The sequence below is a fragment of the Sorex araneus genome, chromosome 10 (assembly GCF_027595985.1).
Source record: "Sorex araneus isolate mSorAra2 chromosome 10, mSorAra2.pri, whole genome shotgun sequence".
Taxonomy (NCBI): Eukaryota; Metazoa; Chordata; class Mammalia; order Eulipotyphla; family Soricidae; genus Sorex; species Sorex araneus.
The window spans coordinates 53,067,921-53,089,295 of record NC_073311.1 but is presented as its reverse complement, the minus strand read 5'-3'; the positions used below and the strand labels follow the sequence as shown (position 1 = coordinate 53,089,295).

General features: G+C 56.8%; 1 protein-coding gene across 1 annotated transcript; it reads right to left on the bottom strand.

Moving 5' to 3' along the window:
* Positions 1-7,076: 7,076 nt before the first annotated feature.
* Positions 7,077-19,438, bottom strand: BCL2L14 (BCL2 like 14). The gene is made up of 5 exons (XM_004611309.2): positions 19,009-19,438; positions 14,166-14,345; positions 11,480-11,550; positions 8,539-8,805; positions 7,077-7,115 (listed from the first exon to the last, which is right to left on the bottom strand). The coding sequence occupies exons 1-5, from the start codon at positions 19,436-19,438 to the stop codon at positions 7,077-7,079; spliced, it is 987 nt and encodes a 328-aa protein (XP_004611366.2).
* Positions 19,439-21,375: the final 1,937 nt, after the last annotated feature.

Genomic DNA, 21,375 nt, shown 5'->3' with positions numbered 1-21,375 from the left:
CTCCTGGCGGTGCTTGGGGGACCATATGGGATGCCGGGGATCGAACCCAGGTCGGCCGAGTGCAAGGCAAACGCCTTACCCGATGTGCTATCACTCCGGCCCCAAAAACTGTAGTTTTCTTTTTGCTAGTACTTTAGCATTTATGGTAGCAGTTTTGTTGATGAGAAATTCAGCTTTTGTATTCTGAAAACACTGTGACGGGCTGGAGCACAGCGGGTAGGGCTTTTGCCTTGCACCCGGCAGATCCGGGTTCGATTTCCAGCATCCCATATGATCTCCTGAGCACCACCAGGAGTGATTCCTGAGTGCAGAGCCAGGAGTAACCCCTGTGCATCGCCAGGTGTGACCCAAAAAGCAAAAAAAAACGTGATAGCTACAAATGATCACTCTGGATAAGAACTGTGTGCTGAAAGTAGGTAAAGGAACAAACATAACCTCTCAGTATTTGTGTTGCCACCCATTGTGGGGGAGAGAGAGAGAGAGAGGGAGGGAGGGAGGGTGGAAGGGTGGGAAGGTGGAAAAGAGGGAAAGTGCTGCCATAGAGACAGTCTGGGGGAGAGTGCCTGTGTCAGAAGGGAAATGGGACATTGGTGGTGGGAAAGGTACACTGGTGGAGGGATGGGTGTTAGAACATTGTATGACTGAAACCCAATCATGAACTGTGTCACTGTGTATCTCACAGTGAGTCAATACAAAATAAAATAAAGGAAAAATGAAAAACAAAGTCATGGTTTCATCTACAAACTTTTTGTTGGCTATAAAATTCAGTGTTAACAGGGTTTTTATTCTCTTTTAATAATATATATTTTCTGTTACTTATCAAGAAATGTTTGCTGTCATTTATTTCTCTGTACAATGTGCCTTTTTCTATGGATACTTTTTTTTTGGAGGGGGGGGCGGGGCCTGGGGGGTCACTCCCAGCAGTTCTCAACCAACCAGGCTGAAGGTTGAGTGCTAGGTCCTAAGGTTGCAGTGATGTGTAGCCAGGCATCGGGGATCCCCAGGTCACCTCTGGGTGCCGCGAGACTCCAGGCCCATACCTGATGGTGTTCAAAGACCATGTGGGGCTGAGGATTGAATTGGGATCTACTGCATGCAAGGAAGTGTCTAACCTCTCCAACCTTCCTCCCTCTCTTTTCTCTCTTTCCTACCATTCCTCCCTTCCCCTCTCTTTCTCAAGTGCTTTTTTTTTATCAGCTTTTGAGCAGTTAACATTGTGCTCTAGTGTAATTTGTTTTGTTATTTGTGCTTGAAATTGTGTTCCTAGGGTTTGTGAGGTTTTTTTTTTCACTCCAGATATGCATCTTAGCCCCGTGGACGTTATCCCACATATCATGGTTATTCTGTGGCGTGTCTCCATGATATACCCATATTCTGTTTTTAAAAATACTCAGGTGTATTGGACTGGAGCAATAGCACAGCAGGTAGGGCATTTGCCTTGCACACAGCCGACCGGGGTCCAATTCCTCCATCCCTCTTGGAGAGCCCAGCAAGCTACCAAGAGTATCCCACCCGCACAGCAGAGCCTGGCAAGCTACCCATGGCATATTCGGTATGTCAAAAACAGTAACAGGTCTCAACAATGGAGACGTTACTGGTGCCCGCTTTTGCAAATTGATGAACAACGGGACAACAGTGCGACAGGTGTATTATTGTCTTCGAGTTTCCTTAGGTGGTACTCTATAAAGTCTTAGCTGTCCTGTTGCTAATCTAATTTCATGGTTGTGGATTTTTAAGTTGATTTGACCCACAAACTGCCCCTGACACCATGTAATCTCATCAACGGTCAAGATCCAGAGACTATAGAACAAAGCTCCTGGAAGAGAGCAATGCATGCAACAGGAGAGACAACAAAAGGAAATGCCTTGCTGCAGAGGGTGGGGTGGTGGGGGTTGGGGTGGGGTGGCGGGAGGGATACTGGGAACATTGGTGGAGGAGAATGGGCACTGGTGGAGGGATGTAAACAAAATGCAAACATGAAAGTTCATAAGTTTGTAATTGTATCTCATGGTGATTCACTAATAAAAATTAAAAATTTAAAAAATCGATGCAGAATTTCCTGCCTCCGCACCAGGCTGTCTTCACTGAGGCCCCCTTGGAGGGGGGCGGGTTGAGTTTCTCTCCCCACCCCAAGCAGAGCCCCGGCAGCTGAAAACCTCCAGAACCCAGCCACAGCCATGCTCAAGGCCACACTCCACACACTCCAACGAGCCTCACCCGTGAAGGAACCGGCAGAGGAACCCAGGTATGTGGAACCTGTGGCTGAGATCTCCAAGCCTGCTCGAATCTGGACTGGGCCTCCTCCACCCAGATCCCCAGTTTTCCAGTAGCTTGGCAGTCACACCCACAAACTGCCCCCCGGTGCCATGTAATCTCATCAAAAGCCAAGATCCAGAGACTATAAAACAAAGCTTCCAGAAGAGAGTTACACAGTTTCTCCTGGAGCATGCTGCTGTTGTGGCCGTGCGACCTCTTATTCTCTAGCCCACTAAAGCAGTACACATGTGTGCTTGTATTCTCTTATAAACAGTCTTAAAGGGCCCCAGAATGAAATCAACAACTGTTACACACTTCCCTCTTACCATGGTGGGAAGATGCTTGATGGTGGGGTGGGTGTTTGAATATTATCTGTAATGAACTATTGTGAACTACTTTATGAAAATAAAATGTATAGAAATCGCAAAAAAAGAAAAAAAAAGGATTTTGGCCCAAATTACCAGTGGAGTTATACTTCTGGTAGTGCTTGGGAAGCAACACATACCCAGAGAACAAAGCTTCTCCTGCTTGGCTCCAACCTTTTGTTTGTTTTAGGGCCACACTTGGCAATGCCCAGGCCTTACTCCTGGCTCTGCCCTCAGGAATCACCCCTGGCAGCACTCGGGGGACCATATGGGATGGCAGAGATCGAACCTAGATTGGCTGTGTGCACGGCAAACACCCTCTCTGCTGTCCTATCCTCCGGCCCCTCCAGCTTTTTGACCTATTTATTTCCCTGATCCCTCCACGTACTTTTTCTAATCTATTAGAGATTTTTTTCTTTGAGGGGAGGCACACCTCTCAATGCCCAGGGGTTACACCTGGCTCTGCACTCAGGAATCACTCCAGGTGGGGCTCGGGAGCCATATGGGATTCCAAGGATAGACCCCAGGTTGGCCATGTGCAAGGCAAGCGCCCTCCCCACTCCGGCATTACTTCAGCTCTCTGGTAGAGGTGTCTTGTCTGAAGCTTCAGACAGGAACTCTCTAACAGATTAGAAACATACACAGAGGGGTCAGGGAGGTAGCTCAGAAGGCTGCATGCAGAGGGCCAGAGCAATGATAGTCCCGAATAATCATAAATTATTCAGTTCTAATTCCAGGTATTTGACCTTTCCTCCAGCTTATTGAAATACACTGAATTATTGAGTTATATTGCCCCCACCCCCAACACACATTTTATTAGCTATAGTACAGACCCAAGAGCAGCCTCCTTTCCTCCCCTCCTTTGTCCCCACCCTGAGGTCAGGCCTTGCCAAGAGCCCCAGCCCGGGCGGTCCAGAACTGCCAGCCTGGGGGCAGCTGAGCCAGCCGCCTCCCTTTGCTGGACCCAGAGCAGAGCTCACCCCTTCCCCACGATGCCTCACGCCGCCCTCTGCTCCTCTAAGACACCCGTGATGGGCGCCTCTAGCAAGGTCAGTTCCTCCTTCCCACTCCTGCGCCCCCAGCTTCTGCCGTCCCACATGGCTTTCTCGTCTTGGTTGTCTCCGTCGCTGTTGCGGTTTTGAAGCATCTCTACCTGCAGCTCCTTCGGCGAGGGGGTAGGGATGCCGGGGGGAGCAGGAGGGAGGTACCCAAACGCTGCTTTCGGGCCTGGCCTTCCTTTCATTGCTTGGGCAAAGGCGTCCGCCCTGGAGGACTCTGAGTATTAGAGTTTTCATCTCTTTGTCTAAGGCCATCTGCTGCGTCGTGTCTAGGGTTGCTTTTCTGCTCGCTTTTCTCCTTTGTTAGGGGTCACATTTTGCTATTTAAAAAAAAAATACTGGGACTGGAGCAATAGCACAGCAGGTAGGGCGTTTGCCTTGCACGCGGCCAACCCGGGTTCGATTCCCAGCATCCCATATGGTCCCCTGAGCACCGCCAGGAGTAATTCCTGAGTGCAGAGCCAGGAGTAACCCCTGTGCATTGCCGGGTGTGACCCAAAAAACAAAAAAAAAATTACTAAAAAAAGCACCATGCTTTGCAAAGTTATTCATAGTTGTTTTAGACATAAAATATTGCAGCCCGGATCCCACCACCAGTGTCCGCTTCCCTCCACCAGTTCCCGGCTTCGCCCCCGTTACACCCCGCGCCCCCCACCTCTGCCTGCCCTCTTGACGGGCACCTTTCTAAGTCTGGCCGTTCAGCTTTGGGTCTCTTGCTTCAGTGCTGCTGTCTCTGTGGTTTGGGTATTTGGCTCCATCACTCCTTAACGCCACCTGTGTACGTGACAGGATGGGGCCCTGTCCTGGCCCCCACTGCTTCGCATCTGTCGCTTCTCCCTCTACCCTCCACTCTCTCTTTCCTTCTCTGTCCTATATTCCCTGGGGCCAAGGTCGATCTGAACGTCCCCCATGTAAAACCCTTCGTTCCCTCGTCCAGCTATTGTAAATACCACACGTAAAGCGACATCGTTCTGTGTTTGTCTTTCTTCTGATTTGCTTCACTTGACATGACGTCTTCCCGTTCCATCCACGTTGCAGCACATTGCATGATTTCGTCATGCCTTGCAGCTGTGTGGTGTTCCATCGTGCATGCGTTCCTCGTCTTCACGATACACTGATCTGCCCCTGGCCATCTCGGTTGATGCCCAATCTTAGCTACCGTCGTGAGTCCTGCAATGAATAATGGTGTGCGTGTGTTTTTAGAAAAGCATTCATTTTGCTATGTTTTTTTTTTTTAAACATGCCTTGTAATTGTTAAATGTCAGATATTGTGAATATTCTCTTGTTGGCGCCAGTGGCTTTTGTAATCCCAGAAAAATGCCTGAGTTTGTTTTGAACACAGCTAAGTTGCTCAATGCTGCTAAATGACTTGATACCAGTTTAATCCTTTCAGCTTGTTTTTTCTTGGACATGACCAGAAGGACATTTTGTCGAGGGTTCACTGCTTTCCACGACCAAAGCAAAACCCTCAGTATCCCTCTCGCTGCTTGAGTGAATGTGGATGTTTTTATCCCAAGTCGTCACATAGGCCCTCCTCTGCTCTCTGCACTTCAGACGGTGCCTCCCTTACAAACTTCAGCTGCTCCTGAGCGGGGTGCTAGTCAGTCTTCCTCAGAAGCGTCTCTGGAGGGCCCGGAGCCATGGACAGTGGGCAGGGCGCTGGCCTTGCATGAAGCTGACCTGGGTTTGATCCCAGGCACTGCATCTGGTAACCCAAACCTGCCAACCGTGATCCCTGAGTGGAGAGCCAGGACGCCCGCCCCCCAATAAGCACCAAGCCCAGCACCCCAAACAAGGAGGCATAGAGAAGGAGAGAGACTCACGGTGGGGGGGGGGGGCAGGAGGGTAGGACAGTACTTGTCCGTCTGGCTCATTCACTTATTAAGTGCCTGTTTACATCAGGCTACATCACCGGGTGCTAGGGCTCTGAATCTGTAAGACCCTCCAGTTTGGGGCTGGAGCGATAGCACAGCAGGTAGGGTGTTTGCCTTGCACACGGCCGACCTGGGTTTGATTCCCAGCATCCCGTATGGGCTCCCGAGCACTGCCAGGAGTGAGTGCAGAGCCAGGAGTAACCCCTGAGCATCGCTGGGTATGACCCAAAGAGCAAAAAAAAAAAAAAAAAGACCCCCTAATTTGATAGTGGACTGAAGTGATAGCACAGAGAGAGGGTAGTGCATTTGCCTTGCACGCAGCCAACCCGGGTTCGATTCCTCTGTCCCTCTCAGAGAAACCAGCAAGTACCGAGAGTATCCCGCCTGCACAGAAGAGCTGGCAAGCTACCCATGGCGTATTCGATATGCCAAAGACAGTAACAACAAGTCAAACAATGGAGACGTTACTGGTGCCCACTTGAGCAAATTGATGAACAACAGGACAGTGCTACAGCGCTACAATTTGATAGTGTTTTTTCACTTGATGTGAGCTTCAAGTACTTACTACGGACCACACTTAACTCACTGGAACACTCTGACCCACAGGGCCCATTCCACGAAAGCAATCTGTCTGCTTTGAGAAGAGGCACATTCCTGCCCTACTGTGCGTTACTGACTTGAGCAAATCGATCCTCACTTGACTGTGGTCTTTCCACGAGTGGATTCTACCATCGGCTAGTTATCAAACAGCCACAGCAATGGCCAGAGTCCCAGGGTCCTGGGGAAGGAGAGGTCAGCTCACAAGATGTGGGGAAGGCGGCAGGAGGAACTGTTTACTGCCCAAAGGGAGTTTTGGAGCTGCCAGAGGATTATTAGGGAAGTGAGTCCCAAGGGAAGACACGGCAGGAACTTCCCCAGCCCAGTGGTTCTGGCAGCACACGTGAGTTTCTTTCAGCTGTGTCTCACTCACATGAACAGACTTGAAGCAAAGTCATTCCCAGGTCATCCCAAACGCAGTTTAAGAAAATAAATAATCCGGGCCGGAGAGCTGGCACAGGGGGTCCAGTGCCTGACTCCTCCACAGTTGGCTCTAGGTCAACCCCTGGCACTGCATATGGTCCTCTGCACCCCGCCAGGAGTAAGTCCTGACGCCCCCAGTGTGGCCCAAACACAGAAGGGAAAGGAAAGACATAGCCCCAGAAGCCAAAGTAAGTGGATGCACAGTTTATCGTTTCTCCTGCATGAGGCGAGCAGGCGTGGGTAACAGCTGCCGACCGGACGATGACCTGCCTGGACACGGAGTGGCCTTCCCACGTACACGCTCAGCCGAGGCCTGGCCTGCGCACGTGCAGGCCGCACACCGCTGCGTTCGATGAGACTACACGGGCCTTCTCCAGATCTCCGGGACTCCCAGGGTTAAGGGTTTTGAGAACTCCATTCCTCCTGCCTTTGTGCTTTCATGTTCTCTGCAGACGCCCACGGGAGCTGGGCTGGCCCGGGGTCTTTCCCTCCAGGCTCGAGGGTCAGTCCACTTCCTCCTGGGTTACGCCAAAGACTTTTTCCTGGAGGGGGAGGGAAGAGAAACAGCCTTAAATGTTCACACGTGTCTGATGTGGGAATAGCACGAGCCCTTCTTCCTCCCAGGCGTGAGCGGAGCCTGGGGACTAAGTCTGAGCTGGGGGAAGGTTTGCAAAAGTGACCAGGGGCACCTCGACCCGCTGGCTCCACAACCAGGAGGGCAGCTGATGGGCAAAGGCTTGAACGCAAACTAGAGTGAAGACTGAGAAGAGGGAGGGGCCGGGCTCACGGGCGTGCTTTGCATGCAGAAGGCCTGAGGTTCACACGTGTGTGTGAGTGTGAGTACATGTGTATGAGTGTGTATCTGTGAATGTATGAGTGTGTGTGATATGTATTTGTGTATATGTGAGTATGTGTGTATGTGAGTGTATGTATGTGTGAATGTGTGTATGAATGTGTGTATGTATGTGTGAGTGTATGTGTGTGAATATGCATATATGTATGTGTCTATGAGTGTGTGAATTTGGTATATGAGTGTGTATATGTGAGTACATGTGTGAATATGCATATATGTGTGAGTGTATGAGTATGTGTGTATATGTGTGTGTATTTCTGTAAATGTGTATGAATATGTGTATATGTGAGTGTGAGTATGTGTGTACATGTGAGTGTATGTGTGAATATATATATGTGTGAGTGCATGAGTATGTGTATGCGTATGTATATGTATGAATGTGTGAGTATGTGTGTGTGTGTGTACGTGTGTGTGTGTGTGTTTGGTCGCTTGGACTCTTGGTTCAGAGCCTGGCAATTCTGCTCCACTGTTGAGGGAAGTAGCCGTGTGAGCCCTGGTCCGAGCGCCCAGTGATGCTGTAGTGTCTGGGGAAACCCAAGCAGGAGTCCAGTGACTGACTCCTGTCTAGGAACAAAGTGTTGACAGGAAGTGCTGGAAGGAACAGGACAGACCCTGGGGCAGAGGAGGGCTGTGAGGTGCTCCTGGGAGGACCACCAATTAAAGGATGGATGGAGGATGCCAGGCCCAGAAACTCAGCGGAGCAGCGTGAACTGAGGGATCCCTTGGCGTGGGTCCACAGGTGTGTGCCTGACCCCGTAGTATCTCTCCAGCCCCAGACTTTAAAAAGTTATTTCCTTTGATTGGGGACCACACCTGTGGTGCTCAGGACTCACACACCTGTGGTGCTCAGGCTCTGCACTCAGATCACTCCTGGTGGTGCTCAGGGGCCCGTATGGGATGCCGGGGATCGCGAGCCCAGGTCGGCCGCATGCAAGGCAGACGCCCTCCCTGCGGTGCTATGCTCTGATCCCCTCATTAACTTACGCATCTGCTGGGGGATACCCCTGGCGGTACTTAGTACTGACTCCTGACTCTGCGCTCAGGGATCGCTCCTGGTGGTGCTCAGAGGCCCGCACCCCCGTGCTCCCTCGCTGTCAGTGGGGAGCACTCACCCAGCCGCCGTGCTGCTGCACCCAGGGCGAGAAGTGCTCCTTCAGGTACTTGGCTCCGAAGCCCAGCACCCGACTCATGGGGTGGGTGTCGAGAGCCGTGAGCTTGGTCATGACGTCGATGGCCAGCGCGGCCCGGAAGCTCTGGGCCTTGACCTCGGACTCGCCTCTGGTGTCCACGCCCCTGAGGAACTGGTCTGTGATGGTCCTGAAGAGGGCGTAGGTCAGCCCGTCCGGGAAGCTGCTCATCAGGTTCCTATCCTTCCTCAACTGCGGACAAAGGACACGCGTGAGCGGGGCCGCTGTGGAGACGGACGGCTCCAGCGGCACCTCTTGTCATGGCACTGGCGACCGTGCTCCCTGAGCACCCTCAGCAGACACGTGAGCAAGCCCCGTGAGTGCTTGGGACCCAGCCCTCCCTCCAGGGGCTCCGTGCCTGGGATGTTTTGGGAGAGGCCGTATCCTGACATCCCTGCGCCACTTCCTCTCTGCGGGACCCCCTGGGGAAAGGCCATCACCCCTCGGCTCCCGCTTTCTTTCCTCACGGAGCCGGATGGTGGTCCCACAGGGAGGGTGAGGCGAGTTTACCATAGAGATCCCCCTGCCCCTCGCCCTGGAGAAGGGGTCCCGGGCGTTTCAGGGTGATTCCAGGGCACAGGCTTCAAAATAGCCCCCTACCCGGGCTGGTGAAGTAGCGCAGGGGGCAGGGGCTGTCAGGGAGGGAGCTGGGATGCCAGCAGAGCCCCCAAGTACTGGAGGGCGCTGCACACTAAGCTTCCCCACCATGTTGCACCGAGCCACCAGGGACGTAGCTTTTGCAGTGCTGGGGATCAAACCCTGAGTCTCACCCATGAGAGGCGAGTGCTCTGCCACGGAGCTACATCCCCAGTGTCCTCCTCCACCCAAGGACCGAAACTCCAGCCAGGCGGGCTGACTCGCCCGGGGCGGCCCTGGTGGGTGTGGGGGGCACTGCTTAGGAGCCCCCCGTAATCCCGGCAGCCTCTACTCCCTCCCACGGTGCATCCCAAGCTACTTCATCTCCTACCCCCTCTCACGAGGCGTCTCTGCTCGTGCCCCTCTGGGGCTCAGAGCACCCCCTGCCGCTCAGCAGGTACTGGGGTGCGGACACCCCCCCCCGCCAAGTCTGTAGGTGGGAGCAGGGACCTAACACCCCTTTGGAAACCCCCTCGCTGGGCCTCGAGGAAGAAGCTGGACGAGGTCAGGGGGTCTTGTGGTGACTGGGTGAAGTGGAACTTCTGGGGAAAAGTCGGGGGCAAAACCAGAGCCTGGGGCACCCCAACTTTCTAAACCTGTAAACTCACCTGAAGCGGGAATGACTGGGGGTCCCCAGCAGGAAGGGACACCCCTATGCCAAGGACTCCACGGGTGAAATTGGACCCAGGACTCGGCAGCTTCCCAGAGGGCGGGAGCAGAGGCCGGGGGCACACGGGGGTCGAGCACGGCCAGTTCTGGGGGACCGGAGTCTCCGGCCGGCGCTCTGGGGATGGCCCTGGGGGTCCTGGTGGTCACCGTCTGGGAACGGCTCCCGACCGTCCCGATGGTGTAGGGGAGCGTGGACGCTGCCTCCCGCACATGGGGTGCCGGGGCGGGAGGAACGGTGCTGAGAGCCCCAGAACCTCCGGGCTGGCAGAATCCGGGTCCCCGCGGAATCCCCCACTGGCTCCTGGCTCTCCCGGAATCCCGGTGCCAGCCCACTCACCCTCCCCAAGGCGGCCTGTGGCCCACCCACGCCTGAGCTGCCCCAGACGCAGAACCAAAATGCCACACGTTCTGGAGACACACACGGAGGCCTTTATCTTGCCAAACTGCTGCTCTACTCCCCCTACTCCCTGCACAGTGCTCCCCCCATCTCTTCTTAGGAGCATGGAATCTCCATATTCTCTGCTTCTCCTTCACGCCACCCCCCCTCCCCCTGCCCTCCACCCCCCAGACGCCAGCCTTGGGCGCCAAGCACTTAGCGCCCCCTGCTGGCAGACCTAAGAACTGCCCCCGCCAGTGTGGGTCACACAGCTGGAACTGAGGGCCCAGATGCCCTGTCCTGAGGGTGGCAGCTCAACGACTCTCCTTCCTTTAGGGCCCCGGGGGAAGGTCTGGGTCACACCCAGCAGTGCTCAGGGGCTCCCTGGCTCTGTGCTCAGAGCAACGCCTGGGGAGCTGGAGGCTGAACCAAGGTCGGGTCTGTAGGACCTCTCCAGCTCTTCCCTACTTTAGTATTTATTTGGTTTGGGAGCCACACCTGTTACTCCTGGCTCTGTGCTCAGGGACCACTCCTGGAGGGGCCCAGTGACCACATGCAGGGCCGGAGAGTTAACACGGGTCAGCTGTGTGCAAGGCAGGCGCCCTGCCTGTGGGTACTGTCGCTCTGGCCACCGCTCCTACTTCCTTGATTGAAATGACAGCTTTTCACCGCTGCAGGAGAGGGGACCCAAAGCTCTGCCGTGGACACCCACCCGCCTCTCTGGCCAAGCTGACCAGAGAGGCTCCGGGAAGGAATCAGGAATCTTGGCAGCTCTGCGAGGGGGTTCCGAAAGGCTCGTGGCCAGGGCTGAGAGGGACGCCTGCGCGTCACCGCCCATCGGATCGGTTACCTGGGGGAGGAGGTTCATCATTCTATCCAGCACATTTTAATTTATTGGTGTCTATTTCTTGCAATAACAAGGTTAGTTTTTTTCATTTCCCAAAAATTCCAGCAAGGTTCCAGAAGGCTCACTTATGTTTTCCAGAGTGATTCATTTCTGAGAGGCTGCCAGCACGAAGCAGTTTGGCTCCAAAGGAAATAAAATTGAGGAGTAACGGGGGGGGGGGGAGGCAGACCTCTGCCCAGGGCGAGGGCTGCATTCTGGGGTGCAAACCTGGCCCCAGGCCCCCACGCCCCCACGTGTGGCCACGGGGAGAAACCATGTAAGCTTGAGAAGCCCCCTACCTCTCTTTCCAGCTGGTCCCCTGAATATTTCAACAGCTCGACGATTTTGGCGATTGCCTGGTCTTCTCCATCTGCCAGGGGGGAAATTTTATTTATTTATTCATTTATTTATTTTTGCTTTTTGGGGACTGGAGCGATAGCACAGTGGGTAGGTAGGGCGTTTGCCTTTGCACGCGGCTGACCCGGGTTCGATTCCTCCATTCCTCTCGGAGAGCCCGGCAAGCTACCGAGAGTATCCCACCCGCACAGCAGAGCCTGGCAAGCTACCTGTGGCGTATTCAATATGCCCAAAACAGTAACATCTCACAATGGAGACGTTACTGGTGCCCGCTCGAGCAAATCAATGAACAATGGGACAACAGTGAGTCACACCCGGCGATGCACAGGGGTTCCTCCTGGCTCTGCACTCAGGAATCAATCCTGGTGGTGCTCAGGGGACCATACAAGATGCTGGGAATCAAACCCGGGTTGGCTGTGTGCAAGGCAAATGCCCTACCCGCTGTGCCATCGCTCCAGCCCCTCCAATTATTTATTTTAAGGGGGGAAGAAAACCCTCAAAAATTTCTAGGGATAATCCTTGTGCCTGACTGAGGGCAGAGGAAAGGGGGGGTGGGGGAATGCTTCACAGTGCTTAGAGCACGTGAAACCGTACCTGGCTTCTTGTGTCAGGCAGAAAGTATTCCAGAATCTCCTTTCTCCAGCCTCCGCCTCCGCCTCCCCCTCCCCTCTGCTCCCTGGGCCCCGCAGCCCTCACCGTGAACTCGGTCACTGTGTTTACGGTAAGAATGCTGTGGGCACGTTAGTTCTGCTCTCCGTGATCCATTCCCAAAGGAGACCGAGCAGCATTCTCTCCGGTCTCTCGGCTTTTCCTGAACCTTTTTTTTGCCTTTTTCCATATGGACAACACAAATCCCGCAGTGGATCACATTGCTGTTGCTATTAGCCGCTAGGAAGCCCAGAGGCGCGGGGATGTGGCTCAGAAATTAGCGTGCACGCTTCACAGGTCTGAGGGCCTGGACTCCACCCCCACCCCCAAAATAAAGGAGGAAAAAAACCAACCAGGGAAAAATGAAACATGAAAGTTGGGAGCCAGGGCCAGAAGCCGCACCGTGGCGGGAGCGCGTGCTCTGCAGCGAGACGGGGCCCCGCGGCCACCTGCCACCGAGCCGGAGCCCAGCCCAGCTGCCCGGCTCCCTGGCATCAATGCTGGGGGTGCAGCGCGGCTCCCAGGGAGGTGTGACGCGGCGGAGCGCCAGGGATATCCGGCGCGGTTCCGATACAGGCCTGCACAGAAAGCTGGGCTGGGTGGGGCACGGGGTAGGGGTGGAGGAAGGGGGCAAAGAGGCGAACCTGTGCCGCCCCTCTCCCGGGAGATCTAACCGACTGGCTTGCCTTGGCGCACGCGTCGTCGGTCAGAGCACGGTGAAATGTGTACTCTGCCTGCCGCGTCTTTACAAGAAGTGCAGCGCAAGCACGGAACAGCCAAACAGGGCTGGAGCGCTAGCACAGCGGGCAGGGCGTTTGCCTTGCACGCGGCCGACACGGGTTCGATTCCCAGCATCCCATAGGGTCCCCTGAGCACCGCCAGGAGTAATTCCTGAGTGCATGAGCCAGGAGTAACTCCTGTCCATCGCCGGGTGTGACCCAAAAAGAAAAAAAAAAGAAATAGCCAAATATCCTCCCCCGTCCCTGGGGTGGACACGGGCCTAGTGTGGCTGTGGGATGGATCAGTGCAGGCAGAGTTCTACACTCCTCTCTGGCTCTATGAGGGGCGGGGGCGCTGCTAGAGATGGAGCCAGACCTCACACCTACAAGGCGTGCACTCTGGGGGGTGGTTTGGGCAGCTGTGCTCGGGACTTACTCCTGGTGGCGCTGGGGATTGAACCCGGGTCGGCCGGAGCCAAGCGTCCTCCCTGCCCGCACTATGGCTCCAGCCCGAGGTTGCTCGCTTGACTCTTGGCCACATCCTCAGAACTGACAAGGGGATGGAAACGGTTCTGGGAGACCCAGAGAAGCCAGGGATGAAGATTGCCTGTCACCCGCTTAGAGCACAGTCCAGGCCCTCCTGTCCCCCAGCCCAGCGCGGCCAGCCAGGAGCAGGCCCCGAGAGGTAGTAAAGGGCAAGGCGGGACGTGGTGGAGGGGGGGGGTCCCCAGGGAGGCCTCCATGGTCTGTGAGGCCTTGGCCCTGAGAGGGGGGCTCAGGAGGCCCCAGGCCAGCGGGAGCGGCGGCCGGGCCTCTGCCCAGACCAGCAGAAGGGCAGCCCTTTCTCCATGGCCACTCCCAGGGCACCTCCTCCCTCCAGCCCTCTCGTGCTCACACTCCGCGGCCCAGACCAACTCTCCCTGGTTGGGCAGCTCCCCTTTCCCTGGGGGCTCGATGGGTGGGGAGCCCCAGGCACCCTAGAGGGAGGGGTCTTGCCGGGTCCCCTGCCCAGGAGAGTGGGGAGACAGGAGAAGGGGCACGTGCACCCCGAGTGGGATCCATCCTCCCCCCTTGCCTGCAGCGTGGACTTTTCCTCCCGACTCAGCAGGGAGCTTGGCCAAGCGGCTGCAATCTGCAGGGGGGTCGATCGGTTCGTGCACCCCCACCCCAGCGCAGGGCTGCCCCGCCTCTTAGCCCAGTGTGTCCCCCCCCCCCCGTTCCAACTGGGATGGGGGGGCACCTCGGCGCGGCGCGTCGTTACCTTTCTTGGCACTGGTGCTGCGGGCTGAGGTGGTCGGACCCGGGCCGTAGAGCACCAGCTGCAGGAAGTTCCCTTTGGCCTCCCGGGCAGGTCCCTGGAAGACGGGCTCTTCCGGGGGCGGCCAGGAGTAGACGATCTCGGCCACGCGGTTGGCGACAGAGACCACTTTGGGGTCCACAGCTGGGAGGAGAGAAGAGGCAGCTGCGGGCCGGCAGTTGGCGCGCGCGGGGGTCCCGGGTTGGAGGCGCGGGCCGGAGGGCCCGTCCTTCAGAGGCCCCGGCAGTCGCCTGGCAGGGCCCGGGGCACGACTGCCACCCCGACACAGTCGCCCCTCGGCGCCCTCCTTTTGAAGCCTTGCAGAAGGCGGGTCCCCTGACCCCTTTGCAGAGTGGAGTAACACGAAAAGGGAGGCTGGGCTCCTTGCTTGGGGGGGGCGCTAATTAGGCTTTTGTTTTCATTCTTTATTTTTTCTGGACAACTTTTGTGCATTGGAGGACTGGCCCCACCTCAGAACATCTGATAGGCCGTGAGGGTTGTCATGGAGGGAGCAGAACGGTCCCTGCTTGCTCTCAGGACAGGTGTCACTCAAGCCCCTTACGGAGGCCCCTAAGTGCCACTCACTGGCTGCAGGGTCACGTGATGTTTCCCAGCCACGCCCACTGGGAGCTCCGAGAACACTGGTAGGGGAGTCAGGCCACAGGCACGCCCACTGGAAGCTCCGTGAACGCTGATAGGTGAGTCAGGCCATGGGACACGCCCACCGGGAGCTCCGTGAACGCTGATGGGTGAGCCAGGCCACGGGACACGCCCACTGGGAGCTCCGTGAATGCTGATGGGTGAGCCAGGCCACGGGACACGCCCACTGGGAGCTCTGTGAAGGCTGATGGGTGAGCCAGCAGGTCACAGGGCACATGTCCTCTGCGAACGCTTGACACGGGCCAAGAGTTCCACTGCAGAGCTGAATGAATCAGCACTCGGGGCAAAGCGCGTGTCTTTGGACCCTTAAACGATATAGACTGAGAAAACCTAGGTGGCTTTGGGCCAGGAATGTGTCTCAAGGCCGGACACATGCTTTGCATTCTCGAGGCTCGGAGTTTGAGCCCCATTTCTGCATTACTTCCCCCGTTCCCAGCACTGCCCCGTGGGACCTCCGGAGGCCCTTAGCACGAGCCACAGTGCTCCCCCACCTCCCCCCCACTGCGGGTGGCCGCTATTGAGCTAGCAACCAGGTCTGCCCCGGTCATGGATGGGGTTGGGCGTTGGGGGTGAGGAGAGAGATGTCTTGCTGTGCTTTGGGGGGAGTAAATATTTCCAAAAAACCCAAAACCGAAAAACAAACAAAACACAAAACATAAAAAACAAATAGATTTGGTCTTGGGACAGAACCTCACTGTTCTCGGTGAACTACGGTATCTGAGTGCTGAAAGTGGTGGTTTGTACTAAATCGTGGCCTCCAGTCGAAAGGACCAAAGTGAAGGCAGCCGCTAAGCTCTGCTTCATGGGGCGAGATGGAAGTAGAGAGAGAGGCCGCACCGCTGGGAACCACCCGCCTGACGAGGGGAGGAAAAGGAGAGGGGGTGGTGAGAAGGGGGGGTGCAGCAGAGTGTAGCGCTGAGCCGGGCAGCCCCTGCCTTTGAAAGACCTCCGCGGGGACTCGTGTTTGATCATGGAAAGAAATCCCAAGAGGATATGTGCTTCCACCACCAAGAGTCCACAAAAGTGCAGAGGGCTGAGGAGAGCTCCAGGGGTGAGTGGGGAAGCTCACGCCCGGCATCGCAAACGCCCCCAGCACTGCAATGCACTGGGAATAGCGCCTGAGTACCGGCAGTGCAGCCCTCCCAAATAAGCAAACAGGGGTGGGAGAAGCTAGCACAGAATAAAGCACTTTCGGGGATTGGAGCAATATATTGCACAGCGGGTAGGGCGTTTGCCTTGCATACGGCCGACCCAGGTTCGATTCCCAGCATCCCATATGGTCCCCTGAGCACCGCCAGGATTGATCCTTTAGTGCAAAGCCAGGAGAAACCCCTGAGCATCGCTGGGTGTGACCCAAAAAGAAAAAAAAAAAAACAGAATTAAGCACTTGCGTTGCATGCACAGATACCCAGCATCAAATCCCTAAGCATTTCTGGGTGTGCCCAGAAAATAGAGAGGAAAGGAAGAAAGGAGGGAGGGAATGAAGAAGGGAAGGAAGGAAAGAAGGTGGAAGGTGGGAGGAAGGAAGGAAGGAAGGAAGGAAGGAAGGAAGGAAGGAAAGAAGGAAGGAAGGAAAGAAGGAAGGAAAGAAGGAAGGAAGGAAGGAAGGAAGGAAGGAAGGAAGGAAGGAAGGAAGGAAGGAAGGAAGGAAGGAAGGAAGGAAGGAAGGTCACAGGCTGTTGAGTGAGGGCGCAGCCGGGCCTCTTCCTAGACCTTCCTGCATGGTGCAGGGCTCTCTGGCTTTTCTGTGCCTGTGTGCGATGACTTTATTTATTTATTTATTTATTTATTTTTTGCTTTTTGGTCACACCTGGCGATGCACAGGGGTTACTCCTGGCTCTGCACTCAGGAATTACCCCTGGCCGTGCTCAGGGGACCATATGGGATGCTGGGATTCGAACCCGGGTCAGCTGCGTGCAAGGCAAACGCCCTACCTGCTGTGCTATCACTCCAGCCCCAGTGTGTGTGATGACTTTTGAGTGTTGGACTCGGAACTGCTTCTTCCCTCCTTCGGGAAAGGCTTGGCCGGCAGGGGAACCGATGTGGTGTGTTTAGCTTAGAAGTGGGAGCCCATCAGCTACACGTCTTTATACTCAACTAGCTGGGCGCCTCCCAAGTGACCCTGTGACACCGAGTGCCAACCAGCTGGCCCATCAGTGTGAGGCCCAAGGAGGCGGCGCTGCTTGGAGCTGGCAGTGCCGGGGATGCTGGGACCGCCCGGGCGGTGCCGGGGGCCTGCAGAGATGTAGCCCAGGATGCTTGGGGGTGGTGCCTGGAAGCAAACCCAGGTCGCAAGCTCGTGCGCCCTTACCGCTGTGCTATCTCTCTGCCTGTTTTTAAAAGATTAAACCCTCCTTCTCAGTTTCATGTAAAAATCTGCCCCCGCCCCCCAGGAGCTTCTCTTGAAAACAGAAAAAAAAACAAAAAAACGAACCGGCAGGACCTGGAGTGTAGCACAGCAGGTAAGGCACTTGGCTTGCCCTCGGCCCACCCAGGTTTCATCCCCAGCATCCCATATGGTCCCCCTTGACCACCAGAAGTTGGCCCTTGAGCACAGAGCCAGGAGTAAGCCCTGAACACTGTTGGATTTATTTTATTTATTTTTTTGCTTTTTGGATCACACCTGGCGATGCCCAGGGGTTACTCCTGGCTCTGCACTCAGGAATCACTCCTGGCTGTGCTCAGGGGACCCTACCCGCTGTGCTATTGCTCCAGCCCGAACACTGTTGGGTTTAGCCCCGCAATGAAGCAAAGATTGTATAAAGGAAAACGAACTCCCCACAGCCAGGAATCCCTTCAGCAGTACCCGGGTCCTGAGAGTCGCTAGTCTTAGGCGGGGCCCAGGCTGAGAGGCTGCGAGTCTCTGCCCGCTGGCCAGGTCCAAAGAACAGGATTGGGTGGGGGGCGGGGGTGAGGGATGGCGGGGCAGCTGCCTCCCTGCCCTGCTGAGGTTTCCAGCTCAGTCCCTGCTTTCCGGAGGGGGGCGGGGGGACAGGCATGGAGGTGGGAGAGTCCTCCAGATAATCCTGACCATAGCGCTCCCTCTGGAAAATTCTTAGGTGAGGCATGGACATTTCACCGAAGGTGGGGACGGCCGGGGCTGGGGCGACGGTGCAGCGGGTAGGGTGCTCGCCTTGCAAGCAGCCAACCAGGACTCCATCCCCAGCACCCCACAGGGTCCCCAGAGCCCCACCGGGAGTGATCCCTGAGTGTAGAGCCAGGGATCAGCCCTGAGCATTGCGGGGTGTGGCTCATCCCTCAGAAAGATAAGGAAGACTGGAAAAGCTGTCTCGGGGGGGTGCGGATTCCCGCTCCCAGCCCTCAGCCCCCCCAGCCCCCCAGCCGGCTCAGGCACCACATTTAAAAAGCGGAGCACTACTGCCACCTGTTGGCTGTTTGAGGGCATTGCCCCACCAGAACCTATCCCTGGTAGCAAGGACAGGAAGGGTGAGGAAGGCAAGTTTCCCAGAGAGGCTGGGCAGGCTGTGAGGTACCCCACAGACTCTCAGCCGCTTCGGGGGAGCGCTTTCTACCTTGAAAAATGAGGCAGCATGTGCGGGAGACTCTAAATCCGGACGGAAACCCCGAGACGGACATGCATGTGTGTCGGGTCTGTCCTTTGTCGTGGTGGCTGAGAAGCAGATGCATTGATCTTTTTAATTAGGTTTTTGGTCTCCCCACTTCTGCCTCTGTGCGTGGGGAGCCGCCCGGGTGCACTCAGGGGACCAGGCAGTGCCAGGGATCAAACCTGGGCCTCCTTGTATAGACCAAGTGTGGGCTTAGCCCGGCCGCCTCTGCCCGCCTCAGAGTATGTATTTAGAGACCATGCAGAAGGCACATCCTGCCGGCTCATCTTTCTACTCAGTCTGGAGGAGAGAAAGAGCAAACCAAACCAAAAGGCAGGGCAGGGACTAGAGAGACAGTCTGGGCACTTGCCCTGCATCCCGATGCCCCCAGCTCCCTGGGGGTGGTCTCTGAGCACTGGGCCAGGAGTAAGCCCCGGGCACATGAGCCGGATATGGCCCTGCAAACAAAACAATGAAAGTTGGGGCACACGAGGGCACACTGGGCGCCAGGCCCAGGTGGATGTGAGCCCAGAGAGAGACCCGGGTGAGGGAGCAGGGGCGCATCCCCCGAAACCACCTACCTTTGAGTTCCACGCGCTGGTCCGCATTCGAGAGGGACCGGGTCCACTGACGCCCGGGGGGTCCCGCCACGCACTTCTCTACTCTGGGGCTTTGGGTGCTCTCACGAGGGCTCGGGGACTCTTCCTTCTCCGTGACGCCGAAGAGCGCTCTCCAAGAAGACTTTTTCTTGGTGAGGTTGATGGTCTGTTCGCCGGGCGAGGGCTGTCTGCCTGCCCACGGCAGAGGGGGCCACGACTCGGTGGCTGACCAGCTCCCCAGTCCTTTCTGGGACAAGCTGCGCGTCCGTGGCCGTTGGGGCGAGAAGAGAGTAGCGTGGTTTTTGAAGACGTGGTGCTTGACATAGTAAGCCAAGATCTGGAACTCGATGCTCCCGGTGTCATCGTCGTCCAGCGGGATCTCTTCCAGGTCACTCAGGCCCGCGGTGCACATGGCAGGCCTGCAAGGACACGGCCGCGCTCAGCCCCGTGCCACAAGCCTCGGGCCAGGTGGTGGGGAGCCAGGCGCCTGTGCTGGGTGCGGGACAAGGGTCTCCCCAGGGATGGCAGAGCCAGGAGGGGGTGGACCCAAGCCGCGTGCAAGGGCTGATGCCTTGCCAGACAGGAGGAGGTGAGGCAACTGGATGGACTGGGGGCGGGGGTCCCGAGCCAGTGGGCCAGAGGGGAGATTGTGGACGAGTTTCTTTCAGGGGATGCCACACTCGGCAGTACTCAGAGTTCACTCCTCTCTGTGCTCGGGGGTCACTCCTGGTAGGCTCAGAGGACCATATGGGGTACCAGGATTGGAACCCAGTTTACTGCTTGCAAGGCAAGAGCCTGGCCTGCTGTCCTATGGCTCCAGTCCCGTGGGGTTCTTGAGGGATGGGTTTTGAAGACTGTGAGAGGGTCCAACAGCTGAAGGCCCCCTGCGTGGCTCACGGTGTTTATGAAAGACCATGAGGGCCTGGTTGGGCTAATGAAGATCCAGAATTTTCCTCTTTCTCTCTCTCCCTTCCTTCCTTCTTCCTACCATCCTTTCTCTCTCCCTTCCTTCTTTCCTCTCCCTTCCTTCCTTCTTGCTTCCTTCCTCTCTCTTCTTCCCTCTCTACCTTCCCTCCCTCCCTCCCTTTTCCTTCTTTCCTCCCTTCCTGTTTTTTGGGTTTGTTTGGGGGCAGTGCTCAAAGCCAGCCTACTCCTGGGTCTGTGCCCAAGGATCACTCCTGGCATGCTTGGCAGACCCTAAAGAGTTCCAGGACTCGAACCTGGGTCAGCCGTGTGCAGGGCCAGCACCTCCCCTGCAGTCCACTCCCTCTGGCCCTGAGGGCTTCCCTTTCAGCAAAGCCAGTGAGCGTGTCTGTCTGGGCGGGAACAGCCCCGCCCCCCCGTGGGCGTGGCCGGCCAGGCTCTCTCCTGGGCACAGCTGACTCCGGACACTGTCTGGAACACTCTAGCCTTTTCCCATCAATGGTGATGGCACCTTTGCATGTCACAGGAGGTGCTGTTTGTGGCGAGCGGGGGCTACCTGCACGCCGTGAGCTAGGACCCCACGCGGGATCACCCGGCTCCCTTCCATCACACAGGGAGGCCAGACCCAGAGGGAGGTGTCACTGCTTTGCACGAGAATGTCCCCAACCCGATGGGACACACGCAGAGCTGGCACGACACTGACTGTCCACAGAAACTTCACCCCGGGCTGGGTGGGTGCGGGCCGGCGCCTCTTTGGAGAATGTGGCTGGCAAGGCTGGGCTCGGTTTCTGGTTTCTCAACCACAAAGAGAGTCCGGTGGCCCCGGGGTTTGGTCTGAGCACCCCCCCCCCCAGCAAAGGAGGCAGCAGAGACGAATCTGAGCAGGATCCGGGGTGGGAGATGGGCCGTGGGTGCCCGGTGGAAGGGGCCGAGCCCTGGGAGACAGACCCAGTCACACCCCTGTCACCTCCTGGCGCCAAGGACGGTCTCAGATGGGGAGCCAGTAGGCCAGCAGGTGGGTGGGGCGGGCAGGTGCGACCCCCCTGCTGGGCCACCTCCCACGCCTCTCCCCTTTAAATCCCCAAGCTCCTGTCACCAGGGGGAAAGGCAAAGGCCAGGGTCACAAAGGCCAACTCGCCTGTCTCCTGCGCCCAGCCCCAGCCCCCCAGCCCCTTGGCCTGTGTTTGGAGTCCCGAGGTTACCTGATAAGAGCGTCACAGCCAAGCCAGCCAACGTCTCCCCAAGGCAGAGCAACCGAGCTCCTAGGAAGGCGGCGGAGGGGACCCGGGGTCTCGGGGTTCCCCGCCCTGACAGCGCTCAGTGGCTCTGCTCTCTGGCCCGGCCTGCCCCCCGAGTCCCTCTCCCACCGTCGAGGGGAAGTTGCAGGCTGGGCAGCTCCTGAGGCCGAGCTCGGGATCCCCGGGC

Excerpts from the sequence above, each read along its gene's own strand:
- BCL2L14 (XM_004611309.2), bottom strand. The coding sequence starts at position 19,438 with ATGTGCACCGCGGGCCTGAGTGACCTGGAAGAGATCCCGCTGGACGAC. Across the intron at positions 14,346-19,008 it reads CCAGCGCGTGGAACTCAAAG|CTGTGGACCCCAAAGTGGTC; the intron begins GTAGGTGGTTTC and ends CTCTCCTCCCAG. Across the intron at positions 11,551-14,165 it reads CAGCACCAGTGCCAAGAAAG|ATGGAGAAGACCAGGCAATC; the intron begins GTAACGACGCGC and ends CCCCCCTGGCAG.